Source organism: Chiloscyllium plagiosum, chromosome 9 (assembly GCF_004010195.1).
Source record: "Chiloscyllium plagiosum isolate BGI_BamShark_2017 chromosome 9, ASM401019v2, whole genome shotgun sequence".
In the NCBI taxonomy this organism is placed as follows: domain Eukaryota; kingdom Metazoa; phylum Chordata; class Chondrichthyes; order Orectolobiformes; family Hemiscylliidae; genus Chiloscyllium; species Chiloscyllium plagiosum.
In genome coordinates this window covers 12,940,008-12,955,371 of record NC_057718.1, presented here as the reverse complement: position 1 = coordinate 12,955,371, position 15,364 = coordinate 12,940,008, and the positions used below count along the sequence as shown (strand labels likewise).

At 42.4% G+C, this 15,364-nt stretch overlaps 1 protein-coding gene across 1 annotated transcript; it reads left to right on the top strand.

The window, feature by feature from the left end:
- Positions 1–344: 344 nt before the first annotated feature.
- Positions 345–14,903, top strand: psmb1 (proteasome 20S subunit beta 1). Its single transcript, XM_043695399.1, has 6 exons — positions 345–509; positions 5,676–5,783; positions 6,915–6,996; positions 9,155–9,284; positions 14,176–14,282; positions 14,576–14,903. Exons 1-6 carry the CDS (start codon positions 415–417, stop codon positions 14,759–14,761), a joined length of 708 nt encoding a protein of 235 aa, XP_043551334.1. The 5' UTR covers positions 345–414; the 3' UTR covers positions 14,762–14,903.
- Positions 14,904–15,364: the final 461 nt, after the last annotated feature.

The following is a 15,364-nucleotide window of genomic DNA, read 5'->3' as shown; positions in this document are numbered from 1 at the left end:
GAACAAATTTTCTACTGTCATTCATTAATCCAGCAGTGAAAGTTTGTGTTTTTATTTTTCTGCATTTTCAGTGATCTGGAACCACCAGGCTTCCACTCCTAAAACGAGGCAGGGAGCCAATTTAATATTTGCTGAACATACAGTATGCATAACAGCAACTGGGAACCCATCATACATGCTTCGGAACTATATGGGGTAGTAGGGGTCACAAATATACAATTCTATTTAAAGGAAAGCAAATTTCGTGGAACGTTTCAAATCCAACACCTGAGTTCCCAAGTATTGGGCGAACAACTGGTGGTGGAACAGCTTTGCGCATGCGCTTATTGATGGTGCACCGGGGAAGGGTTTGAGTGAGGCACGGCAGTCGCCATCTTGGCAGTGAGACAGCAGCTGCATCAGGTCCGGGAGGAAATGCCGCATTTGTACGAGTCCATGAGCAGTATGGAGGGATACCAGCAAGCAGGACCCACACAGTACCGCTTCTCGCCCTACACTTTTAATGGAGGGTGAGTGTGAGCTACCTTCAGGCCTTGGTAGGAGCGGACAGGTGATGGTTGGTGGTTGGAGTTAATCGGGCCTTGCAAGGGGATAGACAGGAAGAAGGTCCTGGGAGTGGTGTGTGTTGGAGGGGGCGGCTGTGACTGGGGAAAGTGGGTAAACAGAGCAATGGGTTAACAGGCTCGGGACGGAAATTTGGTGGGGGTGAGGGAATCAAGCAGTAGAGGCTTGGGAAGCTATGAGGGGTAATTCAGGACAGACTCGGGAATGGGCAGTAAACAGGCCTAGGCTGGGGAGGGTGGAAAATGGGCGTGGGGTGGCCGTGGCAAAGTGAGCTGGAAATGTGTTGCTGGAAAAGCGCAGCGGGTCAGGCAGCATCCAGGGAACAGGAGAATCGACGTTTCGGGCATAAGCCCTTCTTCAGATGCAGAAACTTATGCCAGAAGTTTCCTGAAGGGCTTATGCCCGAAATGTCGATTCTCCTGTTCCTTGGATGCTGCCTGACCTGCTGCGCTTTTCCAGCAACACATTTCCAGCTCTGATCTCCAGCATCTGCAGATCACTTTCTCCATGGCAAAGTGAGGCCAATCAGGCCCGGGAGTTGGTTTGTAACTAAGCCGCGGGAGAAGGCGAGGAGGTACAGACACAAAACAGAACTTAGCTAGATATTTTGAGTACAGAAATAGGACCTTTGGAAAGGGGTAAAGTATGACCAGTTTGGAGTCTACAATAAAAGGTCTATGTTGCATGTAACAAAACATTCACAAAGTTGGCAATGAGTGCTAAGCTTAGGGTTAAAGTCAGTGAACTAGTCCTGAACCTGGGCAGTGTGTTTGGCAAGGTGTATGAGGACTTAATTCCGACTTTCACGTTCACCCATTGACCTTTTAAACACCAATGATTCACAGCTATGAATTTGTGAGAATGGTGCAAGACCAATCAACATTGCATACTAACAGTATACTCCTGATAGAGGAAGCATGTTAGTGTACTGAGGCTAGTTTCCTGAAGGGATAAAATCAAATTGAATTTATTTTGTTTGTAAAAACTAGTTCAAGTTTTCAATCTTATTCATTCATACCTTGATGGAATAATTTTGAAATTTGCTCATGGTAGCAAACCCAGTGTGGCAACAGTGTAGATGAAACCAATTGACTGCCACAGAACATCAGGCAGGAGAAAGTAAGGACTGCAGATCGGAGTCAAAAAGTGTGGTGCTGAAAAAGTACAGCCAGTCAGGCAGCATCTGAGAAGCAGGAGAGGTGACGTTTCGAGCATAAGCTCTTCATCAGGAATGGGGGAGGGGAAATGAGGGATAAATGGGAAGGGGGCTGGGGGAGTAGGTAGCTGGGAATGCAATTGGTAGATGAAGGTGGTGGGGTGATGCTGATAGGTCAGAGTGGATAGGTGGGAAAGAAGATGGACAGGTAGGACAGTTCAAGAGGGTGGTGCCGACTTGGAAGGTTGGATCTGGGAAAAGGCAGCAGGAGGGAAGATGAGGAAACTGGTGAAATCCGCATTGATCCTGTGTGGTTGAATGGTTCCAAGGCGGTCTCCTCACCTTATCCTAGATCCAACCCCCCAACTCAGCACTGTGCTCTTAAACTGAACTACCTGATCTCCTTTCCCACCTATCCTTTCCACCCTCCTCTCTGACCTATCTCCATAACCCCCCCCATCTTCATCTACCTATCACATTTTCAACTACTTTCCCTCAGCCCCACCCACCCTCCCATTTATCTCTCAGCCCCCTTGGGCCTCCCCCACATTCCTGATGAAGAGCTTATGCTTAAAGCATCGGCTCTCCTGCTCCTTGGATGCTGGCTGACCGACTGTGCTTTTCCAGCACCACACGTTTTGACGCGCAACATAAGGTAACAGAATGAGCAGACAGAACTTAAGCAGGTATGAGGAAATTCATTTAGGTAGAAGGAATGGGAGAGGTGATGTACACTAAGTCATAGTCATACAGCGTAGAAACAGTTCTTTTGGCCCACTGCATCTTTGTCAGCCAACAAATCCCAAACTGCTCTAATCCTTTCTCCCTGCACTTGGTCCATAGCCTACTATGCCCTGGCATTTTAAGTGCTCATCCAGATACTACTAAAATGTTACAATAGTAATTGCCCCTATCACCCTCTCAGGCAACCCATTCCATTTTTCTGCAAATCTGTGTTGAAAATCCTTTCCTCAGATCTCGTTTAAACTACTTGTCACCTTAAACATGTGCTCTCTGGCCTTCGATGCATCTGCCATAGGGAATTGCACTGAAGAGTGCAGTAATCTGTAAATTATCGTACAAATATTTGAAAGACACTGAAAGAGTGGTTAGCAAAATAAATAGGATTTTGAAGTTTTTTTTACCTGGAGGCATTGAATACAAAAGCAGCAATGGTGTGCTGAACTCTTAAATCTCTGTTTTGGGCACACCTAGAATATTGCATTTTATTCTGGTCACCAGACTTTACGAAGGATGTGAGAGTGCAGAGATTTTCCAGAATGGTTCTATGGATGAGATAATTTAGCTGTAAGGTTAGCTTAGAAAAGCAATTTGGAATACAGGTATTCAAAGGGAGATTAAATGGATGAGTACAAGATTGTATCAGGTTTAGCTAAGTTCGAGAAATGTTCACATTTACAGAGGACACACTTGGAAGTTTGTCAAGAAACGCAGGTATGAAGAAGAACTTTTATGCACAGCCTGACCTGGAGCTTGCTATCTATGAAGATTGTGCAAGTGAAATTAAGAATGATTTCAAAACACAATTTAATGCATATTTGATCTTGTAGCACTTTAAGAACAGAAAAAAATAAATTCAAATCAAAAGCAAAAGACATCTGAATGAGAGGTTTGCTAAATCCATACATTCAACTAGTTGCTCATGTCTGCAATACAAGGCCATCTTCGAAAGAGACCTAAAGTTGACTGGAATCATTCGATGCATGGGAAGGCTATGCTGCTAGCTGTGGCTGCCTAGATTTTAACAATCAGGAAGGGTTTGGGAGAAGTGGAGGATAGTAAAGTTATCAGTTGATAGAAAGGAGTGTGATATGGATGGAGCTGGCACTGACTTATTGGTCTCCACAAGCACAAGATTTAATGCTTCATGCTGATGTGGCATGCATCTTGGGTGTAGTCCATCATCTCCCAAATTGGATGATGCCTTCCTGCACACCCCACCCCGATAGGCAATTTGTTAGCTTCTCAATGCCATCTAGAAAGGATCTCTTCTCTATTATATTGGAAAGCCTTCACCTCCATATTCATAGACAGATCATGGCTGTAAAGTAAGTGAATGTGGGTAACCAGAGAGGGAAACTGAAGTCTTTTACTGAGATAAATGTTAGCTCTCACAAAAATGCAGCTCTTAACTGCAACGGTTGCTGCTGTGCCACATACATAAAGTATCTTTGGCAGACCTGAATTTGTATTACATCTGTACATAACTGAATACAACTAAATGTCTGTGAGTTCCAAACAATACTTTCTTTTATATGAATGATTAAGGGCATAATAGTACATAGGCTTTTAGACATGTTTGATAGAAACTGCTAATGCTATATGTTAGATTTATTTTGTTTTAATTTTAGTTTGATTTATTGTTGTCACATGTACTGAGGTACAGTGAAAAGTTTTGTGTGCTATATAGGCAGATCGTACCATACAAGTGCATCAGGGCAGCAGAACAGCTTATAGTGTTAGAGCTGCAGATAGATCAGAATTCACTTTGAGAGGTCTGTTCAACAGTGGGGAAGAAACTGTTCTAGAATGTATTCACATTTACATGCAAACTTATATCTTCTGCCTGCCGGAAAAGGGTGGAAAAGAGTATTACCAGGGAGGAAGGGGTCTTTGATTATATTGGAGTCATTTTAGATTATTGATGGAGTCAGTGGATGGTTTTTGTGGTGGACTATGCTGTGTTCGTGACTCTTGTAACTTATTGCATTCTTGTGGAGATCGGGATCGGTTCCAGTACCCTAGCTGTAATGCACCCAGATAGGATGCTTTCTCTGGGCCATCTATAAAAAATTAGTAAGTGTCTTTGTGGACATGTTGAGTTTCCTTAGCCTTTTGCAGAAGTAGACATGTGCTTTCTTGACCGTCTTGTCATCATTGCTCCCAAGGACTTGGCGCTCTCAACCATCTCCATCTCAGCGCCATTGATGCAGACAGAGTCATGTCATCCACACAGCTTCCTGAAGTCAGTAACCAGCTCCTTTGTTTTGCTGACATTGATGGAGAGATTGTCTTTAACCATGCAGCTAAACACTCAAACTCTTTCTTGTATTTTGTCTTGTTGTTTGAGATCCAACCTACAATGGTGGTGTTGTAAATGGAGTTAGTGGAATTTGGCCACCCGACCATGTATATATAAGGAGTATAGAATGGCTGATGCAGTCTTGCAGGGCACCATTATTGAGGTTTATGATGGAGGTGGTATTGTCACTTATTACTGATTGGGGTCTATGGGCCAGTAAATTGAGGATCAGGTTACAAAGTGGGGTGCCGAGATGTAGATCTCCAATTTTAGAGATGAGAAATTGGCTCTTGTCCACTGCTATATTGTCAAACATACTTAATTGGTTGTAAAGCATTTTGAGATATTCAGAGGTTAAAGCAGCAATTTTGGAAATGCAAGTTTGTCTTTGAAAATCGGTTATACGTCCCCTGACCATATGTACACTGAAGAACAGGTAGCCATGATGTGGAGATGTCAGTGTTGGAAATCTCAGGACACCAGGTTACAGTCCAACAGGTTTATTTGAAATCGCAACCGTTTGGAGCATTGCCACTTTGTCAGGCAAAGTATGACAGCAAAGGAGCAGCGCTCTGAAAGCTTGTGATTTCAAATAAACCATAACATGGGTTCATATGACTCTGAAGAGCAGGGCATTCTTTGTGAAAATGAAAAATGAATGTCTCCACTTTGAGAGGTGCAAATAAGTTAGTGAATCCGTATGATTTGAGAAGTTGCTGACTGTGTTAAATTCTACTGAGTGACTGGAGCAATGTCTATGTAAACCATATTGAAATTATTTTCACAGTAAATTCCAGCACATGTAAAGTGCAAAATGAAAGGCAGCCTTCGGTTGTTCTTTTTGTATTTTTTGGAATGTACTTCTGACATATTGATTTTCTTTCTTCCCACCCCACTTGTCACTATCAACAGAACTGTGTTGGCCTTAGCTGGCGAGGACTTTTCCATTGTTGCTTCAGATACACGACTGAGTGAGGGTTACTCCATTCACAGCCGGGACTCTCCAAAATGCTACAAACTGTAAGTTCAAAAAGCATGATTTTATTCATGCCAAAGGATTTTGAGCAAAATTATGCACACCTGTGTGTTTTGAGATTTATTTTTCTTAAATCATTAGCTTTAAGTGAACAGACTGTGAAAGAGAAGGCAACCTGGGCTCTGGTTCAATTGAGAAATTTATTCTGGCATGGTAGAATTGGTTTGTTCCCATTCCAAGTCTGAGAGGATGTCTGCTAAGGTTTCCATTCTTGACTGTTATTCTATGGGTGAAGGATTCAAATTGATGGTATGCAAGAAAAATCCTCCCTTGTGCTGTTTAGGATTGTATACTGGCTAATTCATTTTCCTTTTCACCTTATGGTTATAAATTGCATTTATAGATTTTATTTCCTATACAGAAAGGAGGGCAATCTTTGGGATAAAAATTCATAGAACCTAGGAACTTCAAGTGTGCCTTGTGTTTGATTCACATAGCCAGATTGTTCCAAATATTTATCCATTTATCTTTGTTTTGTGTGTGTGTTGAGACCCTTGGGTTTCCCTCTTGCATCCCCCCCCCCAACAACTTCCTTGTGGAAGCTTCTGACCATCACAGAGATTACCCAGCATTCACTGCTTTCAGTCCACCAGACACTGAAGGTGTGTGCAAGTGGGAAGTTGTGCCTCAGTATTAGCAGGTGGACTGTCTGTAAATTGTTGTTGGTGTCTCAGTTTTATTTAAGTCTGCTTTTGGGCCTGTGCATGCTAACCCTCTTGTGATGTTTCTGGTGACTAAATGATTTTTCTTTCCCATCTCTTAAATGTCAAATGGGGTGAATCAAATCCAGGATTTAAACTGTTCCAGTGATTGTGAAAATGGTGGAAATTGTATTTCTCTCATTTGTAAGTCACCATGGTTCAGTTGGTAGTATTCAGGCCTCTGAGCCAAAGTTTGTATTCCAAGTTTTACTCCAGAACATGAGTTGAAAAGATAAGGCTTGCACTATAGTCCAGTACTGAGGGAGTGCAGTGCCGTAGGAGGTGATCTCTCTCCCTCTCAGGTGAGAGGCTGAATTTCAGGTGGATGTGATTATGCTGTTCAGTATTATTCAGCAAATTAGATTAGTATGTTCCAGCCACTCAGATTTCACATGATATCCTTTTTGTTTTTAGGACTGACCAAACAGTGATTGGATGCACTGGATTCCATGGGGATTGTCTTACTCTAACAAAAATTATTGATGCAAGATTAAAGGTATTTACAATTTGTAAAATGCAGCATAAGATATTCAACTACATTGGATATTGAAAGTACAGTGCTGAGGATTGTTAAATTTCTATTTGTGTTTATCTACATTATAGATTATAAATCTGAACAGTGGAACATCTCTCACATGAGCCACTAGGTAGCAGATTCAAGTATGGCTTTGTCGGGTCAGTTACCGTCAGGATTAGAGTGGTGCTGAAAAAGCACAGCAGGTGAAGGCAGCATCTGAGGAGCAGGAAAATTCGATGTTTCGGGCCAAAGCCCTTCATCAGGAATCCGATAAAGGGCTTAGGCCCAAAATATCAATTTTCCTGCTCCTCGGATGCTGCCTGAGCTGCTGTACTTTTCCAGGACAACTCTAATCTTGACTCTAATCTCTAGCATCAGCAGTACCAACCTTTCTCCCTCAATTGCAGTCAGGCACACTAAAACTCTCATTTATCTTCTTTGTCTGAACACCTGTACTCTTGCCTAAGATTCACTATCTTTCCACCCTTCAGGCACTCTGCCTGTATTCCTGATGAAGGGCTTTTGCCCAAAACGTCGGGATTTTACTGCTCTTCGGATGCTGCCTGAACTGCTGTGCTTTTCCAGCACCACTCTAATCTAAACTCTGGTTTCCAGCATCTGCAGTCATTGTTTTTACCTAAGAGTACAGTCTTGTGGAAAAAACTGAACCTTCAACATCCTTTGGCCTCTGTAGTTGTCAAATTAGAAGTAGATTCATGTTTTTTTGTGACTGTGGGACTAAAAATTAGTTCTGTTGTTTTAGTCCTTAAATCACCATTGCTGAATTAGGCCATTCAGCCCATCCCGTCTGCTCTGCCATTTAATCATGGCTGATATGCTTCCTAACCACATTCTCCTGATTTCTGTCCATAACCTTGAATCCCCTTACCAATCAAGAATCTATCTCTCTCTGACTTAAATACACTGAAAGACTAGGCCTCCACAGCCGTCTGCAGAAATGAATTCCATAGAATAACTACCCTTTGGTTGAAGAACTTGCTCCTCAACTGTTCTAAAGGCCTGTCCCTTTACTCTTGAGGCTGTGTGCTTGAGACCTCGTCTCTCCTACTTATGGAAACATCACCTCCATGCACTCTATCCAGGCCTGTCAGTATCTCTTAAATTGAAATCAGATCACCCCACCCCACCCATCTTTTAAACTTGACTGAGCACAGACCCAGTGTCTTCAACCATTTCTCACATGATAAGCCAGTCATCCCTTGACATATTCTTGTCAACCTCCTCTGGACCCACTTCTTCCTTAGATTGGGCCCAAAACTGCCCATAATATTCCAAATGCAGTCTGACCAGAGACACTTGCAGCTTCAGCAGTGCATAGAAGCCCTATAGTCTGAAAACAGGCCATTTGGACCATTGGGTCCACGCCAACCATCTGAACAGCATCCCACTCAGACCCTCCTATTCTATCCTTGTAACCCTGCATATTCAATGGCTAATTCACCTACACTGGACACTGGGCAATTTAGCATCTTTGGACTGTGGGAGGAAAACGGAACAGCCCGGAGAAAATCCATGCAGACACTGAGAGAATGGGCTGACTCCACACAGACAGATGTCTGAGGCTGGAATTGAACCTGGGTCCCCAAAGCTGTGAGGCAGCAGTGCTAACCACAGAGCCATTGTGCAGCTCTTGTTTCTCTGCTTTTGTTTTCTAGCTCTCGAAATAATAGCTAACATTGCATTTGTCTTCCTAACTGCCAGCTGAACCTACATACTCACCTTAAGAGAATCCTGAATTAGGATCTCAAGTCCTTTGTGCTTCAGATTTCAGAAACCTTTCCCCATTTAGAAAATAGTCTACACCTCTGTTCTTCCTACCAAAGTGTGTAACCTCGCACTGTGCCATATTGTATTCACCTGCCACTACTTTGCCCACTCTCCCAACTTGACCAAGTCCTTCTGCAGCCTCCCTGCTCCCTCAACATTACATGATCCTCCAACAATCTTCGTCATCTGCAAACTTAGCAACAATGCCCTCAGTTCCTTCATCCAGATCATTGATGACAATTCACATTATACATCAATGTAGAATTACTATATGTCTTTTTTCACCACGATGCTTATAGCTGCAGTATTTGTTTTTATATTTAACTGATCCCTTTGTAATGTATTTCAGATGTACAAACATTCGAACAATAAGACGATGACAAGTGGGGCGATAGCAGCAATGCTGTCTACAATTCTGTACTCACGACGGTTTTTCCCTTACTATGTTTACAATATCATTGGTGGCCTTGATGAGGAAGGTGAGATTGATTGCTTGTTTAATTGTGACTGTACAGTCTATTCTATTTTCTTCCAAATCATGTTCATTCTTAGCACCGGTCTATTTATTTCTGTGCCTGAGATTGATCGATTGAGTTGCTGTGTTTGTGTTTTTTGTTTATTTTGCAGCTAAAGGTACAGTAATTGTGAAGCATTTATTTCAGGCTGTTTACAGTGTAGCATTCACTGAGGCCTGGGAACAACTTGCCTATCCACCTGTTCTCCTTATTGCTAAATTTACAAAATACTTGTTTATAAAGTATTTTTCGCAATCTCAGAATATTGCTAAACAGGCTTTTTTATTCACTTTGCTGGCTGCAGCAGCATTTATTACCCATCCCTAGTTGGTCTTGAGAAGGTGCAGATGAGCTGCTTTCTTGAACCACAGCAGTCTACCAGCTGTGGGTTGACCCATAATGCCGTTAGGGCGGGAATTTCAGGATGTTGAACCAGCAACAGTGAAGGAATGGCAATATATTTGCAAGTCAGGATGGTGAGTAGCTTGGAAGGGATCTTGAGGGGGATGGTGTTCCCATTTATCTGCTGCCCTTGTCTTTCTAGATGGAAATGGTCATGAATTTGGAAGGTGCTGTCTGAAGATCTTCGATGAATTTCTGCAATGCATCTTATAGCACACACTTTAACTGAGCGTCGGTGGTACAGAGTGTGAAAGCAGTGCCAGTCAAATGGGCTGCTTTGTCCACGTGGTGTCAAGATTCTTGTGTGGTGCATTCATTCAGGCAAGTGGGGAGTATTCCATCACACTCCTGACTTGTGCCTGGTAGATGGTGGACAGGGTTGTGGAAGTCAGGGGCTAGGTTTCTTGCTGCAGTATTCCTAGCCTCTGACCTGCTCATGTAGCCACTGTATTTATCTGTTGAGTCCAGTTGAGTTTCTAATCAATGATAACTCCCAGGATGTTGATAGTGGGGGATTCAGTGATAGTAACAACATTGAATATCAAGGGGCAGTGGTCAGGTCGTCTCTTGCTGGTGATGGTCATAGCCTGGCATTTGGCGCAGATGTTACTTGTCAGCCCAAACCTTGTTGCATTTGGACATTGATTGCTTCAGTGTCTGAGGGTCGCGAATGGTGCTGAACATTGTGCAATCATTGGCGAACATCCCCACTTCTAACCTTGTGATGGAGATAAGGTCATTGAAGCAGCTGAAGATGGTTGATCCGAGGACACTAGCCTGAGGGATTCCTGTAGAGATATCCTGGAACTGAGATGACCTCCAACAACCACAGCCATCTTCCTAAGTGTCACATAAGGCTCTAACCAGTGGCGAGTTTGCCTCTTGAAACCCATTGATTCCAGTTTTGCTGGGGCTCCTTGATTCCACTTGGTCAAATGCAGCCTTGATGTCATTTCACCTCTGGAATTCAGCTCTTTTGTCCATGTTTGAGCCAAGGCCGTAATGAGGTCAGGAGCTGAGTCGCCCTGGCGGAACCAAAATTGACCATCACTGAGCAACTGATTGAACAAGTGCTGCCTGATAGCACTGTTGATAACACCTTCCACCACTTTACTGATGATTGAGAGTAGACTGATGGGATGGTAATTGATTGGGTTGGATTTGTCTTGCTTTTTTATACTTGGGCAATTTTACACATTGTTGGGTAGATTCCAGTGTTGTAACTGTTCAGGAACTTCTAAGGGGACAGTAAGATCTGGAGCATAAATCTTCAGAACTATTGGCGGAATGTTGTCAGGACCTGTAACCTGTGTCCAGTGCCTCCAACCGTTTCTAGATATCACGTGGAATGAATTGAATTGGCTGAAGATTGTTATCTGTAGTGCTGGGGACCACTGGAAGAGGCCGAAGTGGATCATCCACTCATTATGTCTTGCTGAAGATTGAGTGAATGTTTCAGCCTTCTCTTTTGCACTGATATGCTAAGCTCTTGCATCATTGAGATTGGGGATATTTGAGGAGCCGCTGCCTCCGGTGAGTTATTTAATTGTCCACCAACATTCACGACTGGATGTGGCAGGACTGAAGAGCTTAGATTTCAATCGTTGGTTGTGAGATCACTTCGCTCTGTCTGTCACTTGCTGCTTATGTTGTTTAGCATGCAAAGTTGACACTCCTCTTCAGGTATGCCTGGTGCTGCTCCTGGCATGCCCTCCTGCACTCACCATTGAACCAGGGTGATCCCCAGCTTGACAGTAATGGCTGAGTGTGAAATATGCTGGTGGACCATGAGGTTACAGATTATTCTGGAGTACAGTTCTGCTGCTAATGGCCCACAGCACCTAATGAATGCCCAGTCTTGAGTTTCTAGATCTGTTCGAAGTCTGTCCCATTTAACATGGTGATAGTGCCATGCAACACAATGGAGGTTATTCTCAATGTAAAGGCAGCACTTTGGTCTCCACAAGGACTGTGTGGTATCCCTCTTACTGTCATGGACAGATGCATCTTTAGCTGACGGATTGGTAAAATGAGGTCTCACTACCTCCTGCAGATCCAGTCCAGGAGCTGTGCCTTTTAGGACCTGACCAGTTCAATCTGTAGTACTGCTGCTGAGCCATTCTTGATGATGGACATGGAAATTCCCCCACCCAGAGTACATTTTGTGCCCCTGCCATTCTGAGTGCTTCCTCTCTGTTATTCAGCATGGAGGAGTACCAATTCATGAGGGAGGACAGTACGTGGTAATCAGGAAGTTTTCTTGCCAGTAGTTAACCTGAAGCCATGAGACTTCATGGGATCAGGGGTCAATGTTGAGGACTTCCAGGGCAACTCTCCCAACTGTACATCACTGTGCTGTTACCTCTGTAGGTCTATCCTGTTGGTGAGGCAGGACATATTCAGGGATGGTAGTGTCTGGGACACAGTCTATAAGGTATGATTCCTTGAGTATGACTATGTCAGGCTATTGCTTGATTAGTCTGTGAGGCAGCTCTACCAGTTTGGCACTAGCCCCCAGATGTTAGTGAGGAGGACTTTACAGGGTCACCAAGGCTGTTTCCACCATTGTCTTTTCTGGTGCTGAAGTTGATGTCAGGAGAGTAGTTTGGTTTGATTTCAGAGACTTCATAGCAATTGGTAAAACTGAATAGCTTGTAAGGCCATTTCAGAGGGCAATTGAGAGTCAGCCAGATTGCTGTGGGTCTGGAGTCACATCTCAGCCAGACCAGGCGAGGAGGGCAGAATTCCTTCCCTGTAGGACATTAGTGAACCAGATAGGTTTTTTCACTAATCAGCAACAGTTTCATGGTCACTATCTGCCATGGTAGGATTTGAACTTGGGTCCCTAAAACATTATCTGGGTTTCTGGATTGATAGTCTGTAAAAGCTGTAGTCAGGTGTTATAAAATAGGAAACATAGCAGTTAATTTGTACACAGCAAGCTCCCGTAAGCATCACTGTGATACCGACCATTTTGTCAGGTTGTTTTGTGATGTTGATTTGAGGGATAAATACCTGTGGCCGTGGGGATAAGTTTTTTGCTTCTCTTTGAAATAGTATTTTGGGAGCTGTTTTTCCACCTGAGAAACATCAAGGGGCCTCAGTTTTGCCATTTCTTATGAAAGGCCGCACTTCAAATAGTGCAGTGCTCCCTCAGTCAGCCTAGATTTTGTGCTCCAGTGTTTTGATTGAATCTTGTTCTTCAATCTTCCAATTTACAAGTGTTACCATCTGAACCACAGGAAGTGAATAGATTGGTTCTGTTATAAATTTATCCTTAGCTGTAATGTAATTGAATCAGCTCTTTGAGAGCTTTGGCTAAAGACTTTATCTTTGAAGTTGTAAGTAGAATAAGAATATTAATTATAATTGCGGTGGTCAACTAAGCTGGATATAAGGTGATACTTAAAAACCAGAGAGACCACAAATTGCAGGAACATTTTTTAATTCATTCATGGGATATGAAAATCCCTGATTAGGCCTGCATTTATTATGATCTCTGGGTCGGTGTGATGAGCTGCGCCTTAAACTGTTGCAGTCTATGATGGGTAGGTTATTTACAAAATACTGAGAGGCCTGGATAAAATGGATGTTAAGATGTTTCCACTTGTAGGTGAGATTAGGACCAGAGGACACATCCTTGGTGAAGGGATCACCCTTTTAGAATGGAGATTCTGAATTTCTTCAGCAAAGGGGTAGTTAATATGTGGAATTTATTGCTGCAAAAGGCTGTGGAGGTTATGTCAATGAATCTATTAGCGAAAGAGATAAGTTCTTGATTAATAAGGAGATCAAGGGTTATGGAAGATGGCAGGTGAACGGGAGTGTGAAACATATCTGCAATGATCGAATGATGGAGCAGACTTGAGCCAAATGGTTTAATTCTGCTCCTAATTTTCATGTTCTTATAGATGTCAGACTTTCCTTTCAGTAAGAAGGTCATGGATACCAGCTGAACACGAGTGATTCAACTCCATAATCCGGTAGTAATAAGCCAGTGCACTCCTAAGGGAGTGCTGTTGGAGGTGTTGTCCTTCAAATAATGTTTTAAATGAGCTTCTGTCTGCTTCCCTCAAATAAACATCAATTTATTCCTCAGTATAACTATAGATTACTTGCACATTTCACAACTGTTTGTGAGCACCTGCTGTGTTTCCCTACACTAACAAACTTTGAAAGTACTTCCTTGGCGTTGAAGTAGCTTAATATATCTTGAGGTGAAAGAAGCTATTACTGTATAATTTATATATCTTTTATATATGGAATGTTTAATGTATGTTTCTTGATGCTGCTTCACTATGGAATAAGTAGTAAAAATTTATACAAATAAGTTGTTTTGATACAAAAGCAGTGGCATTTCTGCCAGTTTTGAAATACATGAGAAAATAATTCATAACTGTATTCATTTGTGATGTACATACTTGAATGTGTTTTCTCACTTTGTTAAATGCAGGGAAGGGTGCAGTGTATAGTTTTGACCCTGTAGGATCCTATCAGAGAGATGCTTACAAAGCTGGTGGATCGGCCAGTGCTATGCTTCAACCGCTTCTGGACAACCAGGTAATATTTTTGATCCAAGAACACACTCACTAACAAACTATGCAGCAAGTAGAATTTACGCAGGGCTATGTCAGAGCCGGACTCCTATCGTAGTGTGGAGATTTACTTGATGGGGATATGAATCACAGCACTCTTTTATTTTACCAGTCACTAATGAAACAACTCAAACTTAAGGCACTATTTGTCTGTTATTTTCTATTTAAATAACAATAAAAGTATAAATCAATTATCAGCTAAATGCGGTGAAGATTTATAAATAGAAACCTTTAATCTGGTTGTGTCTTCTTTGCTAGATTGGGTTCAAGAACATGGAGAATGTGGAACCCATCCCCCTCTCACTGGAGAAAGCACTACAGCTGGTAAAAGATGTTTTCATCTCTGCAGCTGAGAGAGATGTTTATACCGGTGACGCTCTGAAGATTTGCATCATTACAAAAGATGGAATCAAAGAGGAAACATTGCCTCTGCGGAAAGATTAAGACACAAAACCCTTTCTATTCAGAACAATCTTTGACTTAACATAGTTACTTTTCCTTTCATGCCAGTAATGAACCTGATGGAAAATGGTTTTTGTATGTTTTATTGTAAGATACTGAACTAAACATTCGCCAATAAATTAAACATGTTTCTGTTTTGAATTTATAGGCAAAATTATACTCTGAGGCAGGTTGTAATAATGTGTTGCGTTTGAGTGTGGAATGCTCAGTGTTTCCAGACAACAGTTTGTTCTTAGCCAAATTCCTGTCCTGAGGGCATTTCCTCCGTGTTAAGGTATGAATTATACTTTTACAAGCTAACCTCTGGTAGCTATCCAAGGTCAGCTGGTGACTTACAATTAAACTCCTTTACCCATAGAATGCTGAGAATGTGGAAGTGTCTTCCATGAGGAAGATAATACATGGTTGAATGAAAGATGGATAATCGTGAGAGGGTGAAAGAACTAGGTTAGTTTGAGTTAGCGGAGAGCTAGAGGGAGTTTAACTGGAGCGTAAACAGTCCTGTGACTGACAAACCTGTTTCTGCAATGCCCTTTCTATGGATTTTTTTTTTGATTCAGTCCAAGGGTATAAGAGCCACTGGCA